At 39.9% G+C, this 15,031-nt stretch overlaps 1 protein-coding gene and 1 non-coding gene across 3 annotated transcripts in view; one reads left to right on the top strand and one right to left on the bottom strand.

Moving 5' to 3' along the window:
- Positions 1-669: 669 nt before the first annotated feature.
- The window catches only part of m1ap (meiosis 1 associated protein), a 54,601-nt gene continuing 40,239 nt past the window's right edge, over positions 670-15,031 (top strand). For both annotated transcript variants that reach the window (XM_085400351.1, XM_085400350.1), the window contains exons 1-3: positions 670-930; positions 1,108-1,305; positions 5,475-5,649. In XM_085400351.1, coding sequence (XP_085256477.1) covers positions 673-930; positions 1,108-1,305; positions 5,475-5,649 — 631 coding nt within the window. In that variant the 5' untranslated portion in view covers positions 670-672. The remainder of the gene's footprint in view (positions 931-1,107; positions 1,306-5,474; positions 5,650-15,031) is intronic.
- trnaa-cgc (transfer RNA alanine (anticodon CGC)) lies at positions 1,926-1,997 on the bottom strand. Its single transcript has one exon. It is a non-coding gene; the product is annotated as a tRNA-Ala (tRNA).

Genomic DNA, 15,031 nt, shown 5'->3' with positions numbered 1-15,031 from the left:
ACCCATTTCCCAGCTGTCAATTACTACATTTCATATTATAATGGGGGTTTTTTTTTGCGTTTTGGATTGCTGGTTATGCAAAACAGATAATTTAAAGGTTCTAAAATATTAAACATGTTGCCGGTATCATATCTTTAAAACAGCAGTGATAAAATTGATCAGTATTTGGAGCATTCGACACATTAGCGTTGCTTACTTTAGTCTTCTTTATATGCTCCATTTTGTCCATTTTGGTTTTACATATTTTCATTTATGATTTATTCCAGCATAGTAACATGATTCTGATTAAGTGAACATTTGAGAGCAGCAGAGCTGGCTGTGTTATCATTTCAGATTATATTCTTATGTTTTCAGTGTTCAACTACTTCTTTTCCCACCATCCTCCTCAGATCTAAAGGAAAGCCCTGAGTTATGTAAGAATGGACTGATTTATAACCTAGTTTCTCGCTACATATTTTCATATGCAGCATAACTCATTTATTCTGCTTATTTTGTTCTGTTCTAGTTTCCCTACTGATGATTAGGACTGCAGATAATGTACTTATTTAATGAATCTTGTTAATTCCTAAGGGTGATTGTCATTACAGGGGAAGAGACCTTACATTTTTCTTTTGTTGTCTTTGTGTACTTTATGTGTTCCTTCAGCATTGTGTTTGTGGTTTGCAGGCTATCATGGAGAGCAGAAAGAGGGCAGCAGCTTCTTCCAACTCTCCAAGTTTGGTTTTCTGGTCCTCGTCGTTCCCACGGCAACCAGCCAGGGTCCTAATTGTGGAGGCGCTGCCGCCCCGATGGTCAGAGACCCGCACAGTTCTTTGCGATGCTCTCGACAACTTCTTGTCTCTGGCCTCTAGTCTGGATGGGCCCTGTAGGATACCTCTACTGAGCCTGTATGCCGTCAGCAGGCAGCGGGAATGTCTATTGCCACTTGTGGTAAGATGGATAAAAGTGTAATATTCCTGAAAGCAGTGCAAAACACATTATTTCTCTCCTATAATTGCTTTTTCTTTCATACATAAATATCAGCCCTTTTCCTGCTTTGCATTCTGTCATCCACATTATCTCCCATTTTTATCCATTTTTCATTCCCTGTCACTTTTGTTATTTTAGCAAGTTCGTGGTAACTTCGCCAGGCTGCATTCCTGTGTTGAAGAGCTGAGGTCTATTCCAAGTGAAGGTTGTATCAGAGGAGCAGCCGCGGGAGCTGATCTGCTGCGACAGGCAGTGCTGGACAGTCTGCAGCAGTTTAAACAGTACATCAGACACACCAGCGCTGGCAGTCAGGCCGGCAGCAACATCTCTGTGGAGGTGAGAAGCGACACTTCACAGCAAGAAATGAATTTCTATGTAAAACTGCACATTTGTACAAGTCACAGGGACTGGGTAGCGAGCTCCTCTCAGAGACCACTCTTACCATTGACTTAGGAATCAGCCCCACAGTACAAAGCAGAGAGCAACTATCCTGATCATCTTCCAAAGAAACACACATGTGTGAAAGCTCTGTCTTTATAGTGAAAGAAGACACAAACACCGTACACACTTCTGTAACTTTTAGTGAATAATTTAACTTTGGTTTTCATTTACAGTTGGCAAACAGCTTTTAGAAAGGGTGTCACACACAGCCTGTTTAACTTTGCTGATGGTTAGTGGAGTAATAAACACATATAAAGCCTCTAACTATCTGCACAAAGAGGTTAACAGGCTCTTTCAGTTACTATTTTCAAAAAATTGCTTAGTAGGTTTGTAAGTGCTGATCGATTATACTGAACACACACTGCTAGAGAGCCAGTTAGATCTGTGGTATAAGAGTACCCTGGTAACTGTTACAGTAAATACAAAGCATTAAACCATAATCGTGTTTCTTGTCCTCAAATTCCACTTTGTAGCACAGAAATCTGAGTCTAAATAGTTCTAAATGGCAACAGAAGTGGAGATGCTGGGGATTGAACCCAGGACCTCATACATGCGAAGCATGCGCTCTACCACTGAGCTACATCCCCTATGAGGCACAGGGAGCATGTTGATCATAAAAGCTTTATGAGATTCATCAGCGCTTTCTAAGTAGGAGAACACATTGAGAAATTTCCATCGAAACCGAAGCATTACCTGCGGCAGGTAAATTACTTCTTTCCATCCCCTGAACTGTCAATTAGATCTGTGAGGAGAATAATAGGCACAGTTTTTCATTTACATATTTTTCTTTCTCTGCAGTTGTTGTCACTGGATTTCTTTTTTTTTTTAAACTTTATCTTCATTTTCATTATCAAGGATAATCTTTTCAGCTGCAGACCAGCTCACGCTAAATAGATCCCCTTTGGATATTCAAGATAGAGGTTCCACTCATACCTATTAAATGAGCTGTCCTCAGGTCCAATTCAGTGTATTAAGCAGCTGCAAAAAACAGACTGAACAAGGCAATCTCATTAGCATGTCTCTGTTAACAACCCTCTGCTAATGGCTCTTCATGTTTTATATGAAACAGTGCACTTAAAATAAGCCTGTCCACATATGAAATGGAGCAAAAGAGCTACTATTTATCTGCTTGTGAACCATCTCTGTAGAAAGAGGACATCGCAAAAAGCTTTAGTAGTTTCAGTGTTTCCCCATTTGAAGGGGAAATCGGATCAGGTACTTAACGCCAGTGTACGAAATAGTGAAGCCAGTTTCCTTAGTGAGCTTCGTGCAGTCAGTTTCAAAAAGTAAATCCTCTTGTATCCTGTTGTATTGACTCATTATTGAACAGTTAAGTGTAACATTACAAGTTTCACTAAAAGCTCATATCTGCTGCTGAAGTTCATAGATCCGTTCAATTCTATTAATGTTGTGTAATGTTTTTTGCTAATGGTATGCAAAAACATGCAGGCTCATAACGCACCGCAGAAAACATTTTTGGTGTCACCAAGTGATAGTTTATGGCATGTGTTCACTCTCACTTTAACAAATTAGATGCTTTCAGCTCACTGAAAACATCTAATTTGTTAAATGTACGGGTCAGGCCGGCAGTCAGCCAGTAAGAACTGTGGTAGCTGCTGAACATTGTGTCCTCTGGACACCAGGCTGTAGGTTGTTGACGAGATTTTGTAAATTCCAGCCAGCTTTTTATGAGGCACTGGACAGATGATTGCACTAAGACCCACTGCTTCCAAGGGTAGGAGATATGAATAACGCTGTTAGGAGACAGTGAAGGAAAAAACAGAAGCATGGCCCTTTGCATGTGTGTCAGTGTGTGCCTTGCTAGCCCACCAATACAATGCATGTTTTCATTCAGATACATGACGCTTAATGCATGCATGTGTTCTCCTTGAGCAGCAGTTTCCATCCACTTTTTCTAAACAGCCGGAAGCCGAGAGCAGCTCTCATCAATAACCGAAATACAATCATCATTTCCTGCTACTGTTAATGTGATTCAGTAGAATGCTAAATGTCAGCCTAGCATTATTTTATCTTTTTTCCCCCATTAGGCATGTAAATGACACAGAAAACTAATTTCATCTCTTCCCATGATCACATTTTTCTGCTTATTTTAAGTTGCTGTCTTTAGTCCAAATGTTCAGCCGAAATCTTCATTATTAAAAAGATAACGGATGAGTAAAAACATTTTAAAACGTATTACCAGTAGTTTTGTTCATTTACAGATAATGAGAGCTCAGTTAGAGAAAAAAAATAAATTAAAGGGATAGCTCGCTCCCAAATCGAGTTGACATGTTTTCCCTCTTGGGCTGTGATGCTGTTTATCTGTTTAGATTGTTTTGTTGTGTTTTCCAGTTTTATCTGCTGTAGAATACCGCCTTCCCTTGAATATAACAGGACCTGAAGGCATCTGCTTTGGTGCTCAAATACATTTGAAAATCTCAGCAGTAATGTCTCTCTCTAGAAATCTTGAGTAACCCAGTTACTCACAAAGACCCTCAAACCTTGTTCCATACAGAACCCAACATTACAGGTCATTCAGAGGGGAAGCCATTAATCTTCACATCATCTTCAAATGAAAAGCCATTAATAAACTCAGATGAGTGACTAGCTCAGGATTTCTGCAAAGAGACAGTTTTTAAAATATTTTTTGTCAAGGTGCAGTATTGTGCAAAAATGTTGAACTGCCCTCACTTCTTTGTGTTTTTGTAAAACAAATGCGAGGTAGTTTACTGAAACATGCAAATAGAGATACAGAAATGCAACTCTAACAACTTGAAAGTCAGTGTGTGATGTGACCATCTTTGTTCTATAACACAGTGTGAACTGTCTCAGACAAGTGTTATTGCAGTTTCTTGAAGTAGTCTTCAGGAATACTTTTCCAAGGTTTTTAAAGGACATTCAAAAGTCTTCTTTTAATGTTGGCTGACTTTTGTTCTGTTCTTTCCGGCACTACCTCAATAATGTTGAGGTTCAGGCTCTGTGTATGCTAATCCATCACTGATAGTAGTCCATAGTAGTAGTTTTATGTTTTTCCATCAAGGTATGTTTTTACCTATAATGTAGGCACTATTCTATCATTATCCTTCTTCTGAAATATTGACGATAGTTTGAACCAAACATGTGGATTTATCAGCTGTTGCTTCTGATTTTCAAACCAGTTTATGTGTAATTTAGCATATCTAAGTCTTTTCTAGTTGTTTCCCTTCCTTAAATTGGGATTGGCTTCTTGACAGCCACTCTTCCACTGAAATTAGTTCGTATGAGGCTTCAGTGAATTGTAGATCGAATAACACAAGGACCAGCTGTATCTCTTAGGTCGTTTATCAGGTTCAGCTCTTGAGTTAGTTGCCTTTATATGCTTGAATGAGTGTTAAGAGGCTTAACACATAACAAAAACTTAGAGATACAGTACATACAGTCATACACCTTTAGAGTGTCTTTAAATGTAGAGTTGAGTATGCATGTACCACTTTCCTTTTGGGCTGACATTGTTTTGTATCTAGTGGTTGTGACATCACATGTTCATTTTAGTAACTGTAATTTACTGCATGTCATGTCCCCAAACTCCCAACAGACACAGCACTGTCAGACATAAAGAATGCTTTGTTGTGGTGTTGCTGTGTCCTGTGACTCTGATATAATCCTTCATAAAACCAGCTGGAACACTTCAAATACAGAAAGGTTTTGGAAAAGAGTTGTGGCAAAGAACATCAATGTGGCTTGCTAATGAAAAGTGATAGTGTTTGTGTAGTGTGGTTGTGGAAGAGCAGCGAATGGGTTACATCATCGCAAGACATCACAGATTAATTGCAGCACACTTGAGTTGAAGTAGTGTGAATGGCATGGATGTCATTCTCATCAGTCGGCGCATAAAACAAGTAGTGGCCAGAATATTGTGCAGTGTGGTTTAAAGAAGCATTAAGAGGGCACCTCTCAGTTCTTTTTGAGCCTGATGACTTTTTTGCACTGTGTTGCATTGAGGTCAGCTTGCCCCTTGACATTGGAAACCTAATGAAATGTCTATGTCTGTGCTCCTGGGAGCAATATTTGTGCTGCTTCCCCAGGTTACTCTGGTGACCAGCCAGCCAGGCCGTAGCATTGTTCATCAGCTGGAGATGGGGCTCAAAGATGCTGACCTGGTTTCACTGAAGCGACTCCTGGTAGTGCAGATCTACAGTACAGGAGACTGGGGCCAAGACACTCTCTCACCTGAGGCCGCCGCACCCTCAGAGACTGAAGGTAGGAAATACAAATACACACACAAAACACAAGACTGGAACATGCACACACACTCAGACCCACACAAATTGAGACTGTAGGGTCATTAAAGAGGAGACAGGCTGTCAGCTGTTACTGCAGGCTAACCAGGAGTGCATGTAACTCAGTTTAAAACAACAAGCAAAAAGCATTAACAAACACTCAGTCCTCATGAAGTCTGTTATCTATTTCCAAAGCAGACTTGACTCCTCCGCACTTTCCACATATCTCCCCCCCCCCCCCCCCCCCCCCCCCGTGCTTTCTTAATCATGCTCTGCGAAGCTGTGTAGCACTGACCCATTTATAACACCCTATTTTTACTATTTTTTTACTGTTTTCAGCATATCTGCGCGCCACACTCATCACATATGTCACGGTTTGTATAACTTGGCTACAATCCAAACATTTGCCAGTCCTCTCTTAGAGAGCCTGATTTCATAATCACATGTCATGTTTTTTAATTACACGAAGGTTCAAGTGATGTGGTTTGGTTTGAGTAAGTAGAGGGTGCAATGAGGGCTGCGTAGGAATAAAGGGGTGAAAAGGGAGAAGAACAGAAAGTGAGAAAGAAACATCCAAGTGGGAGCAAATAATGAGGACTGAGGCGTTTCATATAAAACTATTTGTGCATCGTCTGTTTATTCCTTGATCATAAATAGTTATTTGTATCTGTGGAGAAAATGACTTAGCAGACTTTAAGATTGGGTTGTTTTTTTCTCAGAAGTGTGTGTGTGTGTGTGTGTGTGTGTGTGTGTGTGTGTGTGTGTGTGTGTGTGTGTGTGTGTGTGTGTGTGTGTGTGTGTGTGTGTGTGTGTATGAGAGAGCGATGCTGGAAACATTATACTAATGATGTTTCAGAGGAGACAAACTGTATTATGCAAAATCCACTCTCATTGTTCTTGAACATAATTAAGTGTCCCCACTGTGTCTAGAGGCCCAGAAGTCATGAGAAAGTTTCTTTGCTTTCTCCATAGATCAGAATATGTGTGTCTGAATGAGCCATTCAGATTTTGAGCGGCTTTTAACGTTAAAAGGGGATAACCACAGCTCCTGACTGCCAAAGAGAGCTCTTAAATCATAAATAAACAGATGCAGTTCGCCATTGTTATTTTCTTGCTGGAGTAGTGTTCTGTTAACTTTGTTGAACATACAGCCTGCAGGTCTGAACTAACCCATCAAAGAGTAGAGTCTGGCCCTCTGGATGGATTTGCAGAGTGTGAAGATTGGAGAAGGAAGGTGTAATTTTGGACTTTCAACTGTAATTTGCACCAGAAAGCATGTTCCAAGGTGTTAAGAATGGATAGCATAGAAAACATCATGTTGCCAATCATCTGTCTGAATCATAATCAGTTTTATAGCCTTAAATTACCTATAATACCACAAGATAAAAAACTTGCACGGTATGTACCACCGACAGTTAGAGGAAGTGGCTGACATCCAGAAATCCTACCAGTGGCTGGACAAAGCTGGACTGAAAGACAGTACAGGCACTAATCATGCCAGCACAGGAACAAGCTCTGAGCACAAGATCCATAGAAGCTGGGGTCTACCACACCTGGCAAGACCCCAGGTGCAGGCTGTGTAAAGATGCCCCTGAGACAATCCAGCACATAACAACAGGGTGCAAGATGCTAGCAGGCAGGGCATACATGGATCGCCATAACCAAGTGTTCAGCATAGTATACAGAAACATCTCCCGAGGTCAAAATGGGAGACGCCCCCTAGGGTGGTTGAGAATAATTGAGCTAAGATCATGTGAGACTTCAAGATACAGACGGACAAAATGGGGATGGCTAACCAACCGGACATAGCGGTGTTAGGCAAACAGAAGAAGACAGCCATAGTGATAGATGTAGCCATACTGAATGACAGCAACATCATGAAGAAGGAACACAAGAAGCTCGTGAAGTACCAAGGGCTCGGAGAAGAGCTTGAGAAGATGTGGAGGGTGAAGGTAACAGTGGTCCCAGTGGGAAGCGGAGCACTAGGACTCCCAGAGATCTCTGTTCAGAAGAGCGCAGTCCTAAGAACAGCTGAGATACTGCACAGGATCCTCAAGCTAGAGGATAGAGAGAAATTCAACCTTCATATTTTTAACATTTTCAGAGTTCCTCATGGTATACAGGGCTGAAACAAAATTCTGTACTTCCTATTTTATTCTTACTTTCAATTTCATACATTAAATTTGTACTTGATAATTGCTTCTAATTGCTGATAATGGACGCTCTGCGGTCCTAGTTTTATTGGATTTATCCTCGGCCTTCGATATGGTAGATCACAACATCTTATTAGCGAGGCTTGAGCATACTGTAGGCATTAAAGGTGTTGCCCTTGATTGGTTTAAATCATACCTCTCCAATAGGTTCTTCTCTGTCAACCTGGGCACTTGCTCTTCCTCCGCTGCACCTGTCTGCTGTGGTGTGCCTCAAGGATCTGTGTTAGGCCCTATTCTTTTCTCACTGTATATGCTCCCTCTAAGTGCAATCTTTGAGAAATACCGCACCGCTTTCCACTGCTATGCTGACGATATACAGATCTACTTTGAACTAAATGATGATCTTGCTTTGTCCTTCCATTGTTTCCAAGAGTGCATGCGCGAGGTCAAAGAATGGCTCCTAGCAAACTCTCTTATCCTAAATGATAAGAAAACTGAAATCGTGGTATTTGGCAGCAACGTTCCTCGTGGCCAACTTCGTGAAGCCTTTGGTTCCCTTACCAGCTCCCTTTCTGACACTGTTAGCAATCTGGGCGTGTTGCTTGACAGCTCGTTCAAACTCGATAAACAAGTGTCAGCTGTAGTCAGATCTAGTTTCTACCAACTCCGTCTCATCTCTAAGGCTAGGCAGTATGTTCTGCATAAGGACCTGGAAAAGCTCATCCATGCCTTTGTGACCTCAAGGCTGGATTACTGCAACTCACTTTATTTTGGTCTTCCTTCTGCCCTCCTTCATAGACTGCAGACAGTCCAAAATGCTGCGGCACGCATTCTGACCAGAACTGGGAAGTTTGCCTGTATCACTCCTGTTCTAGCTGACCTGCATTGGCTACTCATAAAATACCGCATCCAATTTAAAATACTGCTGCTTACGTTTAAAATGACCAACAACACAGCACCGAGCCACCTCAAGGAACTCCTTAAATCGTATGTTCCTGCCAGAGCATTAAGATCATCTACTCAGTTACTCTTGGTGCAGCCTAGATCTCGGCTGAAGTCTAGAGGTGACCGGGCGTTTGCCCTGGCTGCACCAGAGTTGTGGAATAACCTTCCGATTGTGATCCGGACGTCCGATTCTATCCAATCTTTTAAATCACGGTTAAAAACCTATTTGTTTAATCTCGCCTGTCCTGCTTGTTAATGCTCGCACCTGACTCTTAGACTTACTCTATTTTTTCTTATACATATTTTTTATGGCTTGTGCTTTTATTATGTTTTTATTTTGATATGCATTTTATATTACCCCTGTGTATTAGTGGCATTGACCTGTGAGTATATTTGATACTTTGCTAAGGCCTTATAATACTCGTGTTACTTCTCTGTCTCTTATGTTAAGCACTTTGGTATACCGCTGGTTTTTAAATGTGCTCTATAAATAAAGATTGTTGTTGTTGTTGTTGATGATATTCAAAACTAGGATATATCCCATGATATTGATGGAAGTTGGATATAGAAAAAAATCTTGTTTACCAAAAACAAGATTTTGACTTATACATGTTATACTAGCATTTGAAATGTAACTTCTTGTAAACGTGTACAGTGTTATACATACCCTTTAACTCATTCGAGACAGTTGTATCAGTTATGCAATGCTGCCTGCAAAACTGCTCTTATACCTGATCCCCTGCTACAGCTTTTATATAATATCTAAGGAAAAACGTTGTTGCTTTGTTCCATTAGTCCTCGTGAGGCCTTTGCTCCCCATGGAGTCAATGTTAGCGTGAAGCGGCCTTTAAAAAAACAGAGGTACTTAGTCCTTGCACAGGCAGTCAGGTGAAAGAGAGGATAGTGTGTTACATGTGCGTTTTTTAGAACTAAAAGTATTTAGAATAAAATATTGAGGAACCACAAAATAAGTGTCCCTGAATCAGTGCCTCAAGTACACATTTTTTTGTGTTTTTGTGTTATTGTATTTGTAGATCAATATGCGGGGGCACTCATTCCGATCTCTCCCCTGTATCTAATCAAACAGCAATGCCATTCAACATAGAGATGTTTGGAAAGAGCCTTGGAGATGTGGTTTTGTAGTTACTGCAGTCTGATGATTGACTTTGATGAGGATGCCACTGGGAATACATCACTGTGTTCCTCCGCAGTGTTGTTGAACTGTTTATAGCACAGAGTGTTTGAAACATGACAGTCACTCTAACTTGATGATACTACGGCTTCCATCATCAGAGATATATCAGTACCAGTGGTCCTCCTAGACCTTTGATGTCCCACAAAAAGCTGTTAGCATTCATTCTTTCCATAGTAGAGTGGGCAGGATTGTTGAAACCCTAATGTCTGCACAGAGTTATTGGTTCCACTAGTTCGTAGTGGTTCCACTCTTCTGTGCATTTTGATTGTTGTGCAATCACGCTTAAAGAGCTTGTTTGACTTATTTTATTTGTTTTAATTAAAGAACTTGAAAGGGGCTTGTAATTCCCAGCTCATTCAACAGTTCCATATCTTTATTCTTAGACTCGACTAGAGTAGCTTTCCATGATTCATTTAGAAATAATCTTTATATATCTTATACTGTGCCTTGGTGCATCCTCTTACTTCATCCTCTGTCTTAAATAAGTTGTTTCAACACCCTTCAGCTGCCTTTTAGACCAGAATTCTTTTGATTGGCTGCTCGTCATAAACAAGAAGATTAGAACAGCGGGTGGAGCTTATGTACCTGACGCGACCATATTAGGGATATGTGCTGTAAATGACATCATATTGATCCAGTAGGAGAAAACCACAGATTTTTGAGCCTGACCTCATTATTTGAGACTCCGGCCAAATTTAATATGAACATCTATTGTAACAGAACATACAGTACAATAATTTATTTAAATAAAGCAAGAGAGAGATTATAATACATCACATGCTCTATTTGTATGATAAACTTTGACATGAATGTGTTACATTTTAGTCTCTTACTAACAGGAAAACCTCAAATGTTTTGGATAAGAGTCAGCCAGTACAGAAAAGGGAATGGGGTCAGTGCTTCATCCAAGAGCTACACTGACCTCAGAGTTCATCTGGCTGAAAAACCAAAGCAGGGTTTAATCAAGACATAAGAAGTCTGGGTGTCTAGCCAGTATGAATTCAACTCACATTCACTGGATGCTCTAAGAGGTCCAAATTGTGTTTAGTCAGTCTGTTGAACACCCTAGTGGAAGCGTGACAGGTTGATTGCTGCTCTGACACCTTTGATGGGGTCTAACCCGCAGTAGTAAATGCAGAGCTGCTCAGATGTGACACACAGAGAGATACTGCTGCTGTACCTTTTCAGTTATTAGTCGATTTCTTTTGTCATTTCTCCATTTTCAGTTACAAAAAGCAGTGTGCGGCTAGACACCGGCCCCGCTTCACAAACATTTTTGGAAGCCGTGTTGATACTCTTGAATCTGGGCGCATCATTCAACACCAGACAATTTGGTTTAGCTCTGTTTGTGTGTGTGTGTGTGTGTGTGTGTGTGTGTGTGTGTGTGTGTGTGTGTGTGTGTGTGTGTGTGTGTGTGTGTGTGTGTGTGTGTGTGTGTGTGTGTGTCAGTTATTTATTCCACAGAGTGAGGCATAGTGCAGGAAATGGGTGGGATATCCATTTTTCTTTTGTACAAAGTAAAACAAAAACCATAACTATTTTTTTCCCTCTGTCTCTGTTTCGCTTGTCATTCTAACTTGTTGTCTTATATCATGTCTGAAAGGGCATGCGGCAGATTTATACTGTCATTTTCTGTCTGTGTGCATTTGTGCCTGAGAAGCAGTATTTGTTATTATTATATCTGACCTTACAGATGAAAAATCAGCTCTTAATGGAGTTGTTAAGATTTCTCACCTTGACACTCAATTTCAAACATAATTTTTAAGTGTTCCAGATTTTGTTTGAATCTCTCTTACGAGCACTTTTTAATTTGGTTTTACAGTCAAGGTTAGGAGAGGGCCGAGTTAACGGTCCTCACAAAAATGAAAGTATAGATATGTGAGTGTCTGTAAGCCAACGCCTTGACGAGCATCCGGTTTTTGTTGAAACTCCTTAAATGTTAGGTCTGTTCTGTAATTTTACAGCTGAGCATCAGGGAGACGATACAGAAATGGGTCACGGAGTGAGACAGAGACAGGGATGATTATGGCACCAGTGGTTTTGGTTTCCTCTTCACAGCTAAACAGCAACATTGTTGACTGAAACAGAGTCAACAAGCTGTCCCACTCTGAATGCAGCTGCTCCTAAGGGATAGTCAGAGATAGTCAGGCGTGAAAACTAATTATTTCTGTGCTGATTGATGAGCGAAAAATTATATGGCATTGTTTAGCTGTATTCAAACACATCTCATCCTTTGTCATTCGTCTCTGCAAAATAGTGCATCAATCTGATGCACTATTTTGTGATGTCAGATGTCAGTTTATTATAAATGTTATGCATTACATTAAAATCTAGTGAAGTGTGTGTTTTAGATTGAGACATTAAAAGGTGTTTATCATTGGCAGTATCAATCTGATTTTTATTAAATATGATTGTAATTGTAAACTTGACATTTAAGTTGACATTTTCTGCAAACCATATTTCCAGCTGCATTTTCAAAGTACACACACAGGATAATGAAAGCAAAATCAGATGGTTGTTTCCTTTGTGAAAGGCTGCTTTTTTTTTTAATCATTTCATTCACTCATAAACAGTCTAAAAGGGCCTTTGTGTTATAATTCATTATAATACTGATGTCAGAATTTGATGAAAGTATCCTAATTTATGTCACTCATCAATTTAACCTCCATTCAACAATTTAAAACTACAACTGTGCTCACTGAAGCTGTACCTGAGCGAAATGGTGCATTGACAATATAGTGTAGCTTGACAGTATTGTCCATTCAATCCAATTTCCACAGGTGTAAATCGAGTACCTAGCCTTTACAAGCATCTGTGAAAGAATGGGTTGTTGTTCACTGAATTTGAGCTGCGATGCTGTCAGGTCGTGAAATTTCTTGTAGGAGAAGGAAACCCCCGACTGAGACAGCGTGTAATATACGTGCAGGAGTTGCAGTACCAGCAGGGGGAGATGATATATTTAAAGCCACGAAGGTCTGAAGTACATTCCAGGATCCTTAATCACCAGAAATGATTAAGCTAGATGACTAATATGTATTTACACATAAATGTGTTCTTAATGTCTGTTTAAAGCTTTCCTGTGGTTATTTTAATTTTGGCTTGAAATAAAATATTTTTTCCTTTACTGTTACTGCAGCTTACTGCAACTTCTGCACGCGTGTCCATTTCACGTTTTAGAAAGGCAAAGCGTGAAAAGAACACGGTGGACCGGTGTGTCTATTACATGTTTTGCTGTCATACTGGGTTGAAAGCACACTGCTGTTTGTGTCTTATCTCTGTTTTCTAGTTACTAGCATTAGCGCTACTCTGCTAGCCTGCGACACTGTCTCATTTATATGCATTACGCTTTTTTCCTCTACTGTCTGTCTTTGAAATATGAAAGATTGTCATTTTTTTCCATTGAAGTTTCTATCTATAAAAGACCTGGACACATGCCTGGCTACATACTCTTCCTGCAATTGATTCTTATAGTTGGATTTTTGATCAAACGACAACTGTTGCTAAGCTGCATGCTAGGCGTGGACAGATTGATCCAAATGTCAGTAATATCGATGCCAACATTGGTATTGGTGTCGAATCAGTACTAAAGTGACCAGCTTGATGATTTAGTTTGTTTCAATGTTTCAATACATTGTTTGCGTTTCATGAAAAAGTAGCTCTGTCTGTGCAAACACAGCTCCTCTCATGCTGGCACTTTATGCTCCGCCCCCTCCTTCCGGCTCCGATGTGTTTTGCTGATGTGCGGTCGCTCAGCTGCACTGACAAAACACATGTGGGCTGCAGAGTGAGAAAGAGGAGCATTGTGTAGAGAGACTTTACAGCTGTTAATGAAAACAGTGCAAACAGCAATATATGTATGAAAGAAATTTCATACTTTGTCAACACTACTGATTTATTAAATACATTTTTATTTTCCCCAAAACAGGCCACAAAAGAAACAAAGGAAGAGGGAAATCCTTTAGACACACCTAGACCTCCACACAGAGGTCAGAGGTCACTGACAGAGTCCTGTCAGAGATACACAGAATATCCAGGTAGCTCATTTAGTGGCAAGAGTAATGTTTCAATCATGACTCTTCAACATTAGTTAAGGTTAGTTACCACAGTGTTATTGGTCATCATAACTGTTACTTTACCAGACTGACTACCTATAAAAAAAAACTGCAGTCAGACATTAAAATAATATATTCAACCCATATGAAACATACTACATAAATTATTTTAATGAAATTGAATAAAAAAGAAAAATACTTCAAACTTGAAGTATGAATATGTCTGAATATAATACCCTTTTATGGTGACTGTCAAGTTATTTTTATTTATGTAGCACATTAGAAGTTGATCTAAAGTGCTTTTCATGCAAACACATTAATACAGCAAAACACACTCACAGTAGAAAACGAAATTCAGACATCTAGTTGTCATTAAAATATATCCACATGAAGTATATTGATGATGCAGACTTCATAAATCATGGCCCACTGCTCTCCCCTGCATACACTGCTTTTATAACTTACAAGTAGGAGTATCTGTGATAACCAAATTGTATTTTTTGCAGTATCATACACCACTGCAACTACACAGAGAGAGAAGCAGAATGGTGGTATCTTGTAGAATATGGGTTACAACTGACCATTCAAAGAGGTTTCAGTAGAGGGAAAGTCTGATGAGGAGGCTGAAGTCTGCCAAAATAATATAGTATGTGACATGTTTTTAAAAACATGTTTGCTAGTACAGTATTGTACAGGACTCCCTCTACCAAGACTCAAGCATGTATTTTGGTTGGGTGTCCAGATGCCAGTTAATCTAAATGCCTCTTTGGCAGCAGAGCAAATATCCTCCAGTTTGGCTGAGCTGAAATTGTCATTTTCACATTATGAATTATTAGAGGCACTAACAGACAGATGCTCTGCTCCTTTGCAGAGGAGAAATGGTATGTAAATCCATTTCAGTTTCAAGTGTAAGGTCTTCACACACCTACCACAACAAATCCCTGTGAATATTTTGTGTGTTTAAAGGATTTTTCGCACTCACCTTTCTTAATGTAGTAGTTCGAACTGACCATTTAT

The sequence above is a fragment of the Rhamphochromis longiceps genome, linkage group LG3, assembly GCF_057381845.1.
Source record: "Rhamphochromis longiceps isolate RC_006_pf linkage group LG3, R_longiceps_female_GT1.1, whole genome shotgun sequence".
NCBI lineage: Eukaryota > Metazoa > Chordata > Actinopteri > Cichliformes > Cichlidae > Rhamphochromis > Rhamphochromis longiceps.
Note: the sequence above shows the minus strand (reverse complement) of the source record. Positions and strands in the feature narration are given on the sequence as shown.